The sequence below is a fragment of the Onychomys torridus genome, chromosome 5 (genome assembly GCF_903995425.1).
Source record: "Onychomys torridus chromosome 5, mOncTor1.1, whole genome shotgun sequence".
Lineage (NCBI taxonomy): Eukaryota > Metazoa > Chordata > Mammalia > Rodentia > Cricetidae > Onychomys > Onychomys torridus.
The window spans coordinates 123151769-123168841 of NC_050447.1; the positions used below are offsets into that span (position 1 = coordinate 123151769).

General features: G+C 41.3%; 1 protein-coding gene and 1 non-coding gene across 4 annotated transcripts in view; both read left to right on the forward strand.

Annotated features, from left to right (window-relative positions):
* The first annotated feature begins 2769 nt into the window (after positions 1–2769).
* Positions 2770–17073, forward strand: part of Iars1 (isoleucyl-tRNA synthetase 1) — a 51354-nt gene continuing 37050 nt past the window's right edge. For 2 of the 3 annotated variants that reach the window (XM_036187388.1, XM_036187390.1), the window contains exons 1-11: positions 2770–2855; positions 5596–5644; positions 6700–6825; positions 7449–7605; positions 7829–7948; positions 9509–9591; positions 10786–10903; positions 12448–12595; positions 14873–14960; positions 15478–15538; positions 16237–16332. In XM_036187388.1, coding sequence (XP_036043281.1) covers positions 6707–6825; positions 7449–7605; positions 7829–7948; positions 9509–9591; positions 10786–10903; positions 12448–12595; positions 14873–14960; positions 15478–15538; positions 16237–16332 — 990 coding nt within the window. In that variant the 5' untranslated portion in view covers positions 2770–2855; positions 5596–5644; positions 6700–6706. Of the gene's footprint in view, positions 2856–5572; positions 5645–6699; positions 6826–7448; positions 7606–7828; positions 7949–9508; positions 9592–10785; positions 10904–12447; positions 12596–14872; positions 14961–15477; positions 15539–16236; positions 16333–17073 lie in introns of all 3 variants that reach the window. The other variant, XM_036187389.1, reaches the window with a different exon arrangement.
* Positions 4589–4721, forward strand: LOC118584947. The gene has a single exon (XR_004945113.1). It is a non-coding gene; the product is annotated as a small nucleolar RNA SNORA84 (small nucleolar RNA).

Genomic DNA, 17073 nt, shown 5'->3' on the forward strand with positions numbered 1-17073 from the left:
TTTAAATACTTTATTCTAAATGTTTCTTTCATTTTGTCTTTCAAAACCACAATAAATTACAAGTTAACTTTGCACTCAGTTTTGTAAGGACCAAGGAAGAAAGAGAGTACAGTGTGTTCTTGTCCTTAGTCTTCTCAAATCTAATTAGTAAGCAGCATGAAGATGGGCCAGTCCAATTAGACCCAGTGTTATGAAAATACTAATTATCTAAAAGACCGTTCATAGTCAGGAGTCATATCTCATGTCCACATAAACATAAAAAGGCCTCCTATTAAAATGAGCTCTGGCCAGGCAGTGGTGGTGCACATTTCTAATTCCAGCACTTGGGAGGCAGGTGGATCTCTGAGTTTGAGGTCAAACTGGTCCACAGAGTGAGTTCCAGGAGCTGCACAGGGAAACCCTATCTCAAAAAAAAAAAAAAAAAAAAAATCTATATAAAAGGGTGTTTAATCCAAAGAGCTTTATTGAGCTATGATGTGTATCGTTGTTAATCATTATGTCTCCACTGTCTGTATCTGTGTCACACAGATGCTCAGTTCCTATGGATTTGTTGTTACTAAAATAGCATACAGGGACTAGAGAGATGACTGCAATTAAGAGTGCTTGCCAATCTCCCAGAGGGCCCAAGTTCACTTCACAGCACCCATGGCAAATAGCTTACAATCTCTGGAAACTCCAGTTGAATGGACCCCATGTATGTCTGTCATACTGTCCTCTGTAAGCAACTGCACTCACATGCACACGCCCCCACCACACACAAACACAAAAATCATTTAGATAAGTAAAATAGGGTACAGAGAACTAAGCAGCTTAGAGAGCTGTTCTAGATTTCTCTTTTTCTAGGATTTCAGACTTATAGATTAAAAGCTACTTTGCAAGATACTGAAGGTATTCCACCTTCTCTTGATGTAAACCACAAGCCTAAACACTTCATAGCTAATGATCCTAGTAAAAGCCACAGTTGTGCTTACAGATAATAAATTTGTTTAGGATTGGGGCGCATTAGCTGGGAATAGGGGTTCTGCTTAGATGCCTGGCCCACTCAATGTCTGTTCAAGGGCTTTGTTAAAGTGCACATGTTCCCAGAGACAGGAAGCATGCTACCAGTCTCCTAAGGTCTGAGCCAAAAATAAGCTCAGCCACTGGCTCTATATTCTATAGGTTAAAACTGGGAGGGACCAAAGAGCTGTGTCCATATTTAAATGTCAAGTACTCCATTTCAAAGCAAAGTGACAAGTGGCCTTTTTCACTCCCAATTTCTGTCAGGAGATAAAAATAATTTGTTTCCTACAAGAGTTATCTATAATTTGCCAAAAAAAAAAATTACTCTTGGATCTAAGTAGTAGTATATTTTGGGCATAGTTATCATCTTCCAGAATTCCCCACCTCATCCCCCAGGCAAGGTTTTTCTGTGTAGCCCTGACTGTCCTGGAACTAGAAATTCCTCTGCCTCTGCCTCCTGAGTGCTGTAATTAAAAGCATGCACCACCACCACCCAGCTATGGAATTTTTTAAACTACCTTTTGTCTAGGCAAAGTGTTCCCTTACTTCCAAACATCCAATCCAGTTTTTTAAACCACCCTGTCAGTCTATGCCACACAAAGGTTTGTGTAGGAGCCCTTAGTTCTATTTCTGCAGAACAGAGAACAGACATGAAGTGAACCCGCTGGCAGCCTAAAGAATGCAAACTTAAAAGCATTGCAAATGTTTCTGGTTAATAAAGATACTCTTATTCAAGTAAGAAAGAGGACAGGAAAACACTGCATCCAAACTTTGACACAGTAGGGTTGAAAACATAGTAAATGCTGCATAAACATTCAATAGTTATCAAAGTGTTTTTCAACTTGTTAAGCTTTCAATCTCTTTTAGGCCAAACCCATTTTTTTTTTTTCCTTTCCTGTCACTAATAGATAAAATGGGCACTTGGTCACCAACTCTTGTCAACTTTTCAAGGTCAAAACTTTCCTTTATAGATTGCTGCCAAGCTCCAAGTTTCTCTTTTGTTCCTGACCAGATCTGGAGGGTACTAAGTAGATGTATAATAATAAAGAAGCCTTTTTTTCTTTTTAATTGAAAGAATCATTCTAAATAGAGTTCAATATAAAGTGTTCAGATTGTTGTCAGGTCCTTTTTTCCCCTTCTTTTTCCATTTACCACATGAAAGGAGTATCCAGGTTAACTTGCCCTGTTCCCAAAAATAACTGTGAGACGTTTTCAGTAGTGACATAAATTTTAGGTGTCACAGCTGGGAATCTCAGTTGGTAGAGTGTGTGACTATAGTGCATAAAGCCCTGGGTTCATCCCGCAGCACCATGTAAAAACAGGCGTGGTGGGGCACTTCTGTAATTCCACCACTGTGAGCTGGAGACCGGAGGAATTGAAGTTCAAGGTCATCCTTGGCTTCTTAGGAGTTCAGGGGCCAGCAGAGATACAGGAGACTCTATGTCCAAACCAATTTTAAATGGTGTGAAATGTCCAGATCTTAAATATACTGCATCAATACTTAGGAATACTGACATGGGTACTCAAGATGAAGAGAATGGATGTCTCTCGTCCATAGGCCAAGACTTGGAAGCCGAACTACCTGTGCTCCTACCGAGAACAGCAACTGTGCCTCTATGCTTAAGCCTGTGGTGAACACCTTCCCCTTCCTCGGCAGGGACGCTCCCGACCTGCACTGCAGTTGTGCATGGACCAATCGCCACACGTGTTGTTTGTGGGTGCAGGATGGCACACGCTGATTGGGCGGCGCGGAGCCGGGCTGAGACTCGCGCTGTCAGTGTTGCATCACCTCCGAGCCCGGTTCCGGAGCGTGGTGGCCTCCTGCAACCTGGGCTCGCCCGGGAGTTCCCCAGGTGAGTCCTACCCTCCGCCCCTCCGGCCCCTCACTGTACCCAGTCTGACCTGCAGAGCAAGGCCTGCACGTTTTGTAATCTCCACACAACACAAGGCAGTGAAAAAGAAGCACGCTGCTTCCCGCAGTGAGTGAGCTGCGAGCACAGAGCTATTTCCAGAGGGCGGGTCTGGAGGGGATCCCGTAAGTAGCATTGCAGAACTCAGACCTGCGCACAAATTCTGGCCTGCCTCATTAGACTTAGAAGTCCCTCCGTCTCTTAGTGAGACCGTGGTGGCTTTTGAGCAGGGTGGTTTGAGAATGCAGGGTGTTAGAGTATCCGGGAGAAGATAGGAAGGTGGCTGAGGCCACTGCCAAGTTTAGGTATTGAAAAGGACTAACCCACGAACCATTCTGGGATCCAGGCTTCTCCCAGTTGTCCCGGATTTGCGCGCATTTATCCCTGGGTACCAAGGTGGGTTGTGCGTGGCGTGCTTGTCCTGGGCACACAGAGTCTGGTAATGCAGTTGAAGTTCACTCCTGGCAGCCGCACAGAACATGCCGACTATTCAGTGGGGTTTGGAGGTGAGAAGAGATGCCTTATCAGTATCTCTCATAGGATTGGACTGAAGATGGGCAGAAGACTGTACCTGATGTACTATGAGATTTGTAAGAGCCCATCATCACTTTGGGTCAGAAGATGAAGGGGACATTGTCACTTTAGCCTAGAGTATGTGTGATAAGTATGTGAGAGTGGTACTTGGTTTCCAACCTAATGAATTTATGGTTCTCATTTTTAGTGAATTAAGGAAATAAGCAAAAATCGTTGAAAAAAAATCATATACTACATGTAATACAAACTGGTATATCCAGACTTACTCTTTTGTTTCTCAGTGTATAGGTAGAAAGTATAGAGTCAGTCTTCTCTATCCACTAGTTCTGCATCTGGGGTTTCAACCAACCTGTGGGCATACAATGCAGTTAGGTTTATGGTGATGACATATGTACTGTACATGTACAAACTAAATTTTTCTTGGTCATTATTTCCTAAACAATATAGCATAGCAATTGTTTATCTGGCATTTAAATGTATTAGATATGATAAAGAAAATACATAGGTAGATGCACGTGTTATATGTTAATACTACATTTTATATAAGAGAATTGAGCATCCTTGGTATGGTAGGTGTGTGCCAGCATAAGCAGCAGTATCCATGGTGTTTCAGTATACTGCCTCGAGAAAAGTTGAGGTCTCAGCAGAAGTAGTGTAGAAGTAGCTGAACGGACAGGTGGGGATGTGGTTCCATTAGTAGAGTGCTTTGCCTTGCGGTCATGAAGCTCTAGGTTCAAGCCTCAGCCCTTCATAAAAGTGCAGTTGTCAGCTGGAAGTGGTAGTACACACCTTTCATTCCAAAACCTAGGAAGCAGAAGCAGGCTGAACTCTTGAGTTCAGGGTCAGCCATTGTGAAACTGTCACCAAAACAAACAAACAAACAAACAAAAACCCAAAACTCTTGTAATACCAACATTCAGGGGGTAGAGGCAAAAGGAACAGAGGGTCAAAGTTATGCCCAGCTACCCCAACTATATGAGACAGCCTCAGAAGGGAAATGAAATCTCAGAAGAGGAAGCTAAGGCTAAAATGTCCTGCAGGAGTTGCAGACTAAGGAGGAAGAAAGGCCTGGATTGTGTTTGGAAGGAAGAAGGTGGGGCCTCTTTGTGCATAACCTGGCAGGGCCACTTGCCCTCCCCACTGCCCTGTGGTTGCTGGAGGCTGTTGTGTGGGTACAGCTCTCCAGTGGATACAATGGGCTAGAAAAATCCTGTGATTTATGCATGGGAGCTGTTTCTTCTCAGCAGCTGCCATAGCCCGGTCATTGGTACATTGCTCTTCCATAAACAGTGAGTGTGCTTGCACCCAGCCTTTGTATTTTTGAGAACAATACTGTGATTCTCAACCTTTTGAGAACAGCAAAGACAACATATTAAGTTCAGGAGAAATTATCCTCTCACTTCCCAGAAAGCTTCGATCTCATGTTCTCTTGTCAGGACACTGTGTGAATGATAAGTGTTCCAAGTGTGCTATGCAGGAGCTTTTCCCAGGGATCTGTTTAAAATGCACATTTTGACCCCTTAGGAGTCTGCATTTCTGATAGCTCCCAGAGACAATAGCCGTCACAATAGTAGATTAGAATTGACAGATGGATTTGTTGGTATGTAAAGATTGCTTACCAATCTCTTACTGAACCAATAGGACTCTTGGTAAATAAGTACAGAAACTTCTTTCCATCTTTGAAAAGCTGGATGCTGTAATGTAGTAACAGCTGATCCCAAACACCATGTACTTAGTAATGCTTAGTGATGTGCTCTGATTGAAAAGGGCTGTTTTAGAAAAGTGGCCCACCTGTTTCTGTTTTTTTTCTATAAAACACTCGAGACACTTGAATATGAAAAATTAATGAATGTTTAAGAAAAATATTTTTCATTATTATTTGGGTCACAAAAATTTCTGGTAGCCTCAGTCTTATCTGCTGTGTTCCAATCTGGTTGAGGTGTGTCGGGCCTTCTCTCTCAGGTGGTGGGAGTCCCTAGGACATAGGTGTCTGTCTTCTCTGTTCTGTTATCATTAGCAGTTCTGCCTCTTTAAATTGGATTTTGGCTTAGAAATCTGGTCACCAGCGTGGTTAGACTTTAAATGAGAATGCACACACACATCATACATATTAATAATTAAAGCAGGGGTTTTGTTTGTTTTGATACAGAATCTCAGTGTGTAGTTCTGGCGGACTTGCAACTCAGTATATAAACCAGGTAAGCCTCAAACTGCCTGCTTCTTCCCTCCAAGTGATGGGAGTAAAAGTGTGAACCATTATACCTGTTCTAAAGTTTTTTTTAAAAAAAGGGTGAAGAAGTGTCTTAGTTTGGGTTTCTATTGCTTCAGTAAAACACCATGACCAAAAGGTTGGGGAGGAAAGGGTTTATTTGGCTTACAACTTGTACATCACTGTTCATCGTCAAAGGAAATCAAGACAGGAACTCACACAGGGCAGGAACCTGGAGGCAGGAACTAATGCAGAGGCCGTGGAGGAGTGCTGCTTACTGGCTTGCTCCTGGTTGCTTGCTCAGCCTACCTGCTTTTTTTTTTTTTTTCTTCCCCTCTTCTTTTGGTTTTTCAAAACAGAGTTTCTCTGTGTCACTTTGGCTGTCTTGTAACTTGCTCTGTAGACCAGGCTGGCCTCAAATTCTGCCTGCCTCTGCCTCCCAAGTGCTAGGATTAAAGATGTGCGCCACCACCCTCCGATGTGGAAATTTTGTTTTATATAAAATATAAATAGGCAAATTGTTACAGAGTTAGCAACAAGGTTAGTAGTTGCCAGGGGCTGAACAAAAGAAAATGTGATTGCTAATGGTTTGGGGGGAGAATTGAAAATATTCTCGGCTGGGCGGTGATGGCGCACACCTTTAATCCCAGCACTCGGGAGGCAGAGCCAGGCGGATCTCTGTGAGTTCGAGGCTAGCCTGGGCTACCAAGTGAGTTCCAGGAAAGGCACAAAACTATACAGAGAAACCCTGTCTCAAAAAACCAGAGAGAGAGAGAGAGAGAGAGAGAGAGAGAGAGAGAGAGAGAGAATATTCTGAAATAGATAGTGGTGGTGGTTATATGCCTTTAAATATCCTCAAAACTAGCTGGTTTGTATACTTTGAAAGAGCACACTGTATAGTATATACATCATTACCCAATAAAGCTTTTGCTTTAACACACACAGTATGGACAGTCATGTGTTCATATACTTTAGTAATATGTTAGCTTGCTATTCCTAAATTAGGAATTGCTATGACTGTAGCAAATTTGATTTCTCTTGCAGCAACATAATGGTTCAACAAGTTCCAGAAAACATCAGTTTTCCTGCTGAAGAAGAGAAAATCTTGCAGTTCTGGTCCAAATATAATTGTTTCCAGGAATGCTTAAAGCAGTCAAAAAACAGGCCAAAGTATGTGAGTTTCTGTGGTAAAGATAGAATCCTTACAAATAGTTGTTTCTTGTACGGAGTTCCATTAGTGTGCACACCTTCATCTCAGGAGTGAACACTGAACGAGAGAGTTCCTGGTTGTCAGAGGCCATCTAAATGAGTTTATTTACCACTTCCATTTTTGCCTTTACTATCGTCTCTGCCCTCACCCAGCACTTCAACATAAGCGTTCGTGGGCAGGTCCACAGCATTTCTGCCTTAGTTCCTATCCATAGTAAAGTAGTAAAGACGACTAATCATTGGTTTCCTTATGAACCTTCCCTGTTTTAAAGTTTATGGTGGATGTCTATTGCTCTGCTTCATTGATGCAGTAACTCAGGATCAGTCTTGACTTGCCTTATGTCTGGAAGATAATAAATGAACTGAATAGCAGTCCTCCCTACCCCACCCCCACCCCGGCTCTGTCAGGATGGCCTTTCTGAAGGTGGGACCTCCAGTAAATTTCTAATCAATGTCTATTTCCTAGTCCTGTTGACCACCCTCCCACCCCCTGAAGATTTCAGTATGATAGCTACTTGATAAATAAATGTCCTGAATTTTCGCCATTTTAAAAATGAGTTACTGTATTCTGTATTATCTGTTAGATTTACCTTCTACGATGGGCCTCCCTTTGCAACTGGACTGCCTCACTATGGACATATACTTGCGGGGACAATTAAAGATATAGTTACAAGATATGCTCACCAGAGTGGGTTCCATGTTGACAGAAGATTTGGATGGGATTGTCATGGCTTACCTGTGGTATGTCTGAGTCTCCAGTCTTGTAAAGTTCTGATTGTCTGAAATGTAAACCAGTCAGACGTTCCCTTTGAACTCTTGTCCATGTTACTGTTTATTGTTTGGTTTCTGTGTCGAGTCTTCTTTTTCTTGATTTATTTTAGCTATTTTTGTTTCTGTTGTGGCTCACTTGTATTTGTTTCATAAGGTGTGGTTGTTAACATAACCATCTTACCTGTATCTTCAGGAATATGAAATTGATAAGACACTGGGGATCAAAGGGCCAGAGGATGTGGCCAAAATGGGGATTGCGGAGTATAACAAACAGTGCCGAGCAATTGTGATGAGATACTCTACTGAGTGGAAGGTACGTTGGCTGTTTTCAAAAGAATGAATAGTTTGGTTTTGAGATGGGACTAGGGATGGCTGATCATCCTTTATGGTTTTTTTTTTTTATGAAATGTCTCCCAAAATATGGCTGTCCGTGTGAGCTTGTGTCACCAGAGGGGTTGGATTCTCCTACCCTGTAAACATTAATCACATGATCTGAGTAGGTACTGAATCCTAGTGTTTCCTTTGGTGTCTACTTTTTTATTCCTACAGTTTTCCCTAGCCTCTTGCCCACACTCCTCTCTTCACAGTCCTCCATGCAGACTGTTGTGTTTCCCTCCCACAGTGCTCTCCTTAGAGCTCTCTGTCATGACATTGAGTGCATTCAGTTATTAGCATGGTCTATTTTCTTAGCATGAAAGCCAGGCCTCAGTTTTCTCTCAACATTCTTGCCTAATACAGTGGAGGGATATCCTGAATGTGAACTCGGGCTAAATGTAGATCTGCTTTTAAAATCTAATTTTTTTTTCTTCCTGAGTTCTTCCTTCCCTTCCCCGAGTCCCACCTGAAGACAGGATCTTACTGTGTAGTCCTGGCTGGATTGGAACTCAGATCTGCCTGCCTCTGCCTCCTGGGTGCTGGCATTAAAGGTGTGAGCCACCATGCTCTTCCATTTTTCTAAAAGTTCTTCATTTTGAGATAACCTAAAGCATATAACTATCCACCTGGTATGAAATAGTCCCTTATGCCCTTCATCTACCATTTCCCAGCTGCTGTCATCTTCAGTAACACAAAAGCAGTTAGTTAACATAAACAAAATACTGTCCACTTGTACTACCGATCTTTCTGACCCCAGTGTCTGTCCAGGATCAGCCATTACCTTTACTGGCATGTCTTCTTAGTTTCCTTTGATATATGATGCTCATTTACTCTTGACTTTTCGGGAGCAGGGACAGAAGGTTACTAGGGGTTGAATCTATTGTATTGTGCATGCTTAAACAAGTGCTGTTCTGTACCAATTAAAGGTATATCCAATTGTTTGCTTCATTAAGATGCTGCCTGGCTGTTTAGTTTTCCCTTGGTCAAGTGTGGGTTCTGCTTTGCAGTTAATCAGTATCTTATGGGAATACTGTTTCCATCATGCTTTTTCTTATGATACCTTCAGTCATTATTTTTTAGCAACTGTTGGTAAATTCTTCCTAGCTATAACTATTTCTCTGATGTTTGCCAAGTAGCGGTTGCAAAAGACTTAGCAGTTAATGTTTGCTGGGTCTGGTGGCACACACTCATAATCTAGTACTGGGGTGACAGAAAGAGGATCATTTTAAGTTTGAAGTCAGTTTGCTTTATATAACAACTTTCAAATCAGCCAGAGATACATTGTGAACCCCTGCTCCCCCCTCAAAAAATCATTTATACTGGTAAATAATAATATCTATGCATAAGAAATGAATGCTAAGAAAACCTTAGGTGTTGTTTAAAATATGTTTACTTGTACCGTTGATTATTTTGATCCCATAATAGTCATGTAGTAACAATAAAAATACAAATTATGGTACCATTTTCTAATACTACTCTTAACATTCATATTCCTAAGTCTACTGTTACCAGGCTCGGCCGATGGATTGACTTTGACAATGACTACAAAACACTCTACCCACAATTCATGGAATCAGTCTGGTAGGTTGATTTTAAATTGTGGGAATGATAAACATTCTCTTGCGTTGGTCGGAGGAGAAGTGTGCTTGCCTAATGAAGTTTGTTTACAAGTCCGTTATTTGATTTTGGAGCAAATGTGCTTATCTTTTATATATTAAAAAATACCTCTATATGGCTTTTTCTAAAGCCATGAAAATTATTTACCCATGATTTTTTTTTTTCCCTCATAGAAATGATGTTTGGGCAAGTAGGAGAGGGTTTTTTTGTTTATTTGTTTTCTTTTGGCAGTGCTGAGGACCCTACTCAAGGCTCTTACACACTGGGCAGATACTGTACCACTGAGCTGTATCTGTAGCCCTATAGGAGAGTGCGTAATCCATTTATCCTTCTCTGGGTAGTGGCACACACTTATCCAAGCAGTGGGAGGCTGACGCAGGAAGAATACAAATTTAGGACCTGCCTGGGCCACTTAGTAAGAGAGGGACTTTGTCTTATGAAACAGAAACTACCTTAGGGATATTGCAATGAAGGTTTTAAGAAATGAAAAGCAGAATTAAATAAGGATTTCCACCAATGCAGTGTGTTATCCAGATGGGAGAAGTGAGTAGTCAACAGGAGAATTTGAGGTGACAGTGATCTCTGGTGTCCTTGAATTTAATGTATTCATCAAAAAACGTTTCAGTCAGAGTGGCTTGTATTTTTATAGAAGCTGCCTGTTACATAGTTTAAATAATGCATCAGAAACCCAAAGAAACATCCCAGAATACTAGTGATGTTGGTAAAAATTGTTTTGTCATAACTCTAAGAATTTTAGTGTAAAAATGTATGCTGATAGGTACAGATTTATATCATTGATAAAGTGCTGTGCCATAAGCACTAATATTTGCCTTTCTTAATCACTGAACATCTTTCCTTATCAGAAGATGGTAGCGGCACCCCAAACCCAACCCAATACTAGTTGAACTCCAGGCCTTGTATATGCTAGACAAGCTCTCTGCTACTAAGTAACACCCTAGCCTTGATAAAAACACTTTTCTAGTCTACATTTGGCCGTTAAATGTTGTTATTTACCAGCAAGCACCCAAATGATAGGTTTTGTTTTGTTTTCTTTCTCTTCTTTACCAGAAGAAAATTATAGTAATTGGCATAAAAGTCTGCGTTTGAGTGGTAGATTTTGGTGATGTGGTTGTAAAGCTCCATCTCTTAATTTACCAGGTGGGTCTTCAAGCAGCTGTATGACAAAGGCCTTGTGTACAGAGGCGTGAAGGTCATGCCCTTCTCCACCGCATGTGGCACCCCCCTTTCTAACTTCGAATCAAACCAGAATTACAAGGTGCGTGAAATGATGATTGTTGACTGAGTACAATTAAGGTGAAATTCCCGGTTATTCCCGACCTGGACTGGTGGTGCCAGGCATCTGTCACTGCTGAGCTCTGGCAATACGGCCACTTGTTGCAAGGAGGCTCTGCTAGGTTAAACTGGGGGTGTTTTCTTTCCACTGGATTTGTCATGTGTTTTAATGTGATTTGGCCGTATTGGGTGCCTGCTCTGACATAGTTTTTCCCAGCTGGTGTTCTTCAGGGCCCTTGCTTTTGGTGACTTGATGTCTTTTCTGGTACTTGTAGCATTGTTCGTTAAAGTTATTGGGAAGAAAATCTAATTTAGATACTAAGCTATGATAGGTCTTTTCTCTGCTTCACAGGACTTGTATCATTAGGACAGCCTTGAGTCATCTAGAGGGTGAAGTAGAGAGTCTCTGAGAACATGAACTATTTCATTCTTACGTGTCTGTACTCACCCTTCACTTTTGCCAATTTATGTGACCCTTATTTTTTAAAGAGATAGTCACTTTTTGGAAGTCTTGTTCATGGCCAAGTTTGGAAATTGTTGCATTTCAAAAGCATTTTATCATCATGGTAGAGAATGTTTTCTCTGATAGATGAAGTGGGGTGTTTCCTTTTTTTTTTTGTCTCATGATAATAGCCTTTGTTATTTGTTCATGCATATTTAGTTGTTTTTGTTGTTTGTTTTGTTTATGTTTTTCAAGACAGTGTCTCCATATGACAGCTCACAGCTCTGGCTGTTCTGGAACTTGCTCTGTAGACCAGGCTGGCCTTGAACTCACAAAGATCCGCCTGCCTCTGCCTCCCGAGTGCTGGGGTTAAAGGCATGCACCACCACTGTCTGGCTTTAATAAAAATATTTTAAGCACATAAAAATAAACAATATAACATGCAGAGATAATTATTCTTCAGAACAGTGTTGTTATTTAACTTTGTATTCTTACTGTAGGTCACATCACTGTACTAGTGAAACTTCCATTCTTGTTTTTAGTTGTGAGCCTTAGCTTTTAACGGCTAAGCCATTTTTCATGCCCCCAAAATCTTCCATTCATTACTCCTTTTGATACATTATTTTTAATGTTGACAGATGTCATGCATTTTTAAAATGTAGAAATGAGGGTTGGGGATTCAGCTCAGTGGTAGAGTGCTTGCCTAGCAAGCACAAGGCTCTGGGTTTGATCCTCAGTTCAAAAAAAAAAAATGTAGAAATGGCTTAGCAGTTAGTTAAGAGCCCTGGCTTTTCTTCCAGAGAAGCCAATTTCAATTCCCAGCACCTACTTGGCAGCCTACAACTGTTGACTATAACTCCAATTCCAGGGAACTAATGCCCCTCTTCAGACTTTCATGAGCACCAGACATGTATGTTGCACAGACATATATGCGAGCAAAATACCCATACTCAGAAAATGAAAATTTTTAAGAATTAGAGCTCATTTTTATCCTAAAATTTATTTTCGTTCCCTTTCAGATCAGTTCCTTCTTACTATGTCCTTCACAGGTTTATAAAACACTGCTTTCTCTCATTGTCTTTCAGGATGTCCAGGATCCTTCAGTATTTGTAACGTTCCCTTTGGAGGAAGATGAAAATACGTCCTTGGTTGCGTGGACAACCACTCCTTGGACTCTACCTAGTAACCTTGCCCTGTGTGTCAATCCAGAAATACAGTATGTGAAGATCAAAGGTGAGTATTGGGCTAGTTACTTGTGATTGATACAGATAAAATAATTTTATGTAGCTATAAAAGCTTACATTTATTTTTGGAGTAAAACAGTTTTATGTGAAGATTTTACTAAAGAAAAGCTATAAGGGCAGGCATGGTGGCACACACCTGTGAGTCTCGGCACACAATAAGCTGTGAGAATATTGTAAGTTTGAGACTACCTGAGCAACATACCAAGATCCTGTCTCAAAGCTAGCCAGACGTGGGAGAGAAAAGGGAGGATAGGAAAGAAAGGAAGCCTGAAAAGTGGTTTCATTTCTGGTCGAAAGTGACACAAATGTAATTTTTGTACATCATTCCCCTATTCCATGGTATAAAATCCTTTTTTTTCGTTTTTTTTTTTTTTTTTTTTTTTTTTTAAGATTTATTTATTTATTTTGAATACAGTATTATGCCTGCAGGCCAGAAGAGGACACCAGATCTCATTACAGGTGGTTGTGAGCCACCATGTGGTTGCTGGGAATTGAACTCAGAACCTCTGGAAGAGCAGTCAGTGCTCTTAACCTCTGAGCCATCTCTCCAGCCCAAGAATTCTTATATTCTGAGCTAGGTGCTTCCTTAGAGATTTGTATGAAATATGATGATTGATACTTTCTGAGCAAATATGCCTCCAGATTTGGAGAAATTACAGGGAGGAAAAGAGAGAAAAACACATTGGGCAGGGCAAGGGTCTGTGGAACACCTGCTTTGGAAGCGGTATGGCATTTCTTCAGGAGTTAAGCAGTTACCTAATAGTTTGCCTTGGAATTGAAAGCAGTATGTGGTTTTGGTGGCACGTGCCCCAAGTCCCCATACTTGGGATGCTGGAGAATAAAGAGTTTGAGACCAGCCTTGGCTACTTGAGACCTTGGCTCACAATAGGGGGGAAAAGAAGAATTGAGAGCAGTGAAAACAGGTGCTTGTTCAGATCCTGTTACACCTGTGTTTGTGTCAACACTTCATAGTAGACAAGGCGTAGAAGCTGCCTGTGTAGGTGCATGGCGAACATTATCCAGCCTTAAAGTGTGTGTGTGTGTGTGTGTGTGTAGTCCATTTGGTTTCTTTCTGAACCCTGGAGACGCCTGTTGGAAATAGCTGTTGCCCATATGGGATCCTGGCTCTTCCATAGCTGCTTCTCTCAGGGGCTTATCATGACATCAGGGCTACTTTCCTGTGTAACCCATGAGTGTGAGCCTGGCACATTAGAGCCTTTCTGATAGATGTTTCAAATATAACTCGTGTGTGTGCATGACACACACAGACACTCCACTTGTGTACTTACATATTTTAACTCATTCTTGTTATATTTTATATAAAATGTGGACTTAGCATATAATAATGTTTCTGTGATTAACTACACCAGTGGAAACAGTTTTTGAATGAGTTACAAAGGTCCATAAAAGAGATTCATAGAAATATGTGACATGTGCTGTAGTAGGTTATAGTATATCACACTTTGTAGTAAATATCCGTGAGCTTTTGATTGATTTGTTAGAAACAGTTTGTGGTACCTCCGTAGAAAAATTCAGTGGTGCTATATGAAGGAATCAGGCAGGAGCTGAGGAACTGGCTAAGTGGAGAGAGACAGAGATCTTTATGTTCTGCTGTACATGATGATAGTCACAGTGTGTTAAGTTTACACATGCTGGAAGAGCACCTGAATATCAGCTTATGGTTGTGCAAAGGTGAAGAGAACCTAACATGTCTCACATACACTGGTTATGATGCATAAAAAAATCATCTGGGTGACCAGACATAGCAGTGAAACTATCTGAGGGGGTGAGTTTACAGGAATGTGTCTTTGCGAGCTACTTGAGTTGTTAATGTTAAGATTTGGGTGGAGGGTGCTTGTTTTGAGGCAGGGTCTCACTGTTTAGAGCTTGTTGGCCTGGAACTCACTATGTGGACCATGCTGGAATGGAACTCAGATCCACTTCCAAGGTGCTGGGATTAAAAGGATGTGCCTCCAGGCCTGGCTTAATGTTAGGATTTTTCTAACATTCACATATATTACCTGAGAAAATAAAGATTAATTTCCCTAGGTGGCCTTGGATGCAGTTAATAACGGCCACGTCCCTTGCTGCCTTGATGTCTTTGGCACATCTGGGTTGGCAGTGCTCTCTAGCTAACTCTGAGTCCAGGGCACACAGTAGGTACAGGTGACACAAGCTTCTTGGCACAAGCAGTAGGTCTGGTGTGTGTCTTCATAGTCAGCTGGTCTGAATGTCACTAAGGTCCTCTTTTCTTCCACTGTTACAGATGTTGCCAGGGGAAAACTGTTCATTTTAATGGAAGCCAGATTATCGGCCCTTTATAAGCTAGAGGGTGACTATGAGATCCTTGAAAGGTGAGTGTTCATATAGTCAGCTTTGTGTCTGTCTTTAGTGTTAAAAAGAGATAAGTCTTTGTCACCCTAAAGGTGAATTGTTTAAGTCACACATTTCTGCATTTGTGACAATGGCTACAAGTCTCAGGCAGTGGTGACTTGGTCTGGATTCAGCTTCATTACTTTTATTTATTTTTAAATTCCTTTTATTTTGTGTGCATATTATATGTAGAACGGTGGCACATGTATGCCATAGGTAAACATCACATGTCTTCCTCAGTCACTGCCTTTGTTAGTTTTGAGATGGGCTCTCTCTGAACATGGGCTCCCAGTTTCAGTTAAGTTTGCGAGTCCCATGGATGCCTGTCTCCCCCTTTCCAGCTCTGGAATTCTGGGCACACACCGCAATTCCCTACTTTTCAATTGTGTTTCAGGGGTCCGAACTCTAGTTATCATGCTTGAACAGGATGTATTTCACTAACTGAACCGTCTCCCTGGCTTTATTGCTTTGATTTACGGATTTATCTTCTTTTTTAAGATTTCCTGGAACCTCTCTCAAAGGCAAGAAATACAAGCCCTTGTTTGACTACTTTATTAAGGCAAGTTCAGAACTGTTATGCTGTGGCTCTCTGTATTCATTTCCTTGATAATGGGACTGAGGTGGATGAGTGTGATTCACATGGCTTCTTTATTAATATTGTTCTTGTGTGTCTGAATCCAAAACTCTGCCTTAGTATTAGAAAATTGCTTTCTCTTTGAATTAATTCATATTCTATTACTGACCAGCTTGCTAATCACATCTCTAGACTGGCTTTTTCCTTCCCATATCTGCCTTTGCTGTAAGTTTGTAAGTTTGTCTCCTGTTTTAAATACCCTTTGCTTTTCTGTCATTGTATCGTTGAGTTCAGTTCACTTTCAAGTCTCTGCCTCTCTGTGCGTGTGTGTTGTGTGTGGTGTGTGTGTGTGTGTGTGTGTGTGTGTGTGTGTGTGTGTTTGTTTTCATGTTCATATGCTTGTGGCTTTTAAGTGTGCATACATACGGAGGCCAAAGGTTGATGCCATATCTTTTTTGAATGCTCTCTACTTTAATTACTGAGGCAGGGTCTCCTGTGGTGCCTGAGGCTTGCCAGTCAGCTAATCTGTCTAGCCAAGCTTGTCCCAGGGACTCCTGTCTCCACTTCTCTGCATTTGTGTTCCTGATTTGAATTATTTTGTCTCTTCTGTTTACTTGCTCAGTAGTTAATTTCAGGCCGTTCTCCTGTATTTCATCTAAGGCTTTTCGACCTTTCTCTTCCAGTTTAAAGAGAGCGGGGCCTTCACCGTGCTTGTTGACCACTATGTGAAGGATGAAGAAGGCACGGGAGTCGTGCACCAGGCCCCTTACTTTGGTGCTGTGAGTAACATTATCTTGCAGATGTGTTTATAAGAAGTAAATGCCAGTGGCCACTTTGCCTGGGATGCTGAGTCACAAGTCTCATTAAGCTTCTCCCTCTTGCCAAGACCAATGGAGTCAGCTGATTTCTGGGCTCATTGCCTCCAAAGATGGCATAGAAACCTTGGCATCTGCCGTCTCCATTCCTCTTGTTGGTTTCAGGTCAAACCTTGAGCTATTGTAAATTCTAATACAGCTGCTGCCCTTCTGCTAGCTTTATTGCTAAGGTTAAATTGCAAATGTAGTAAAGTCTCAGCATCCATCACATGGAGTGTTATGAGTAGCACTTTGGATCCACTTCTGAAGCATCATGGTGTAACCTAGGAAAGCTGTGCCACCTGAAGCCTTTTTACTGAGTGATGGGGAATACTTGAGATCAGTACTGTCCTCCTTCAGAGTCTCTTGATAGCATGCATATGTACATCGAGCATTGTTTCTTCCATCTAGATGGACTGTTGTTTTTCAAATATGCATGTATATTATTACAAATAAAATTTAACTTAGTGGGGGATTTTTGTTTTATTTTATTGCTTTTTTGTTTGTTTTAGTTTTGGGATTTTGTTTTTGGTTATTTTTGTTGTTGTTTTTGTTTGTTTGCTTTTTGAAATAGGGTTTCTCTACCCTGCCTGTCCTGAAACTTACTCTGTAGACCAGGCTGGCCTCAAGCTCACAGAGATCTGCTTGCCTCTGCCTCCCAAGTGC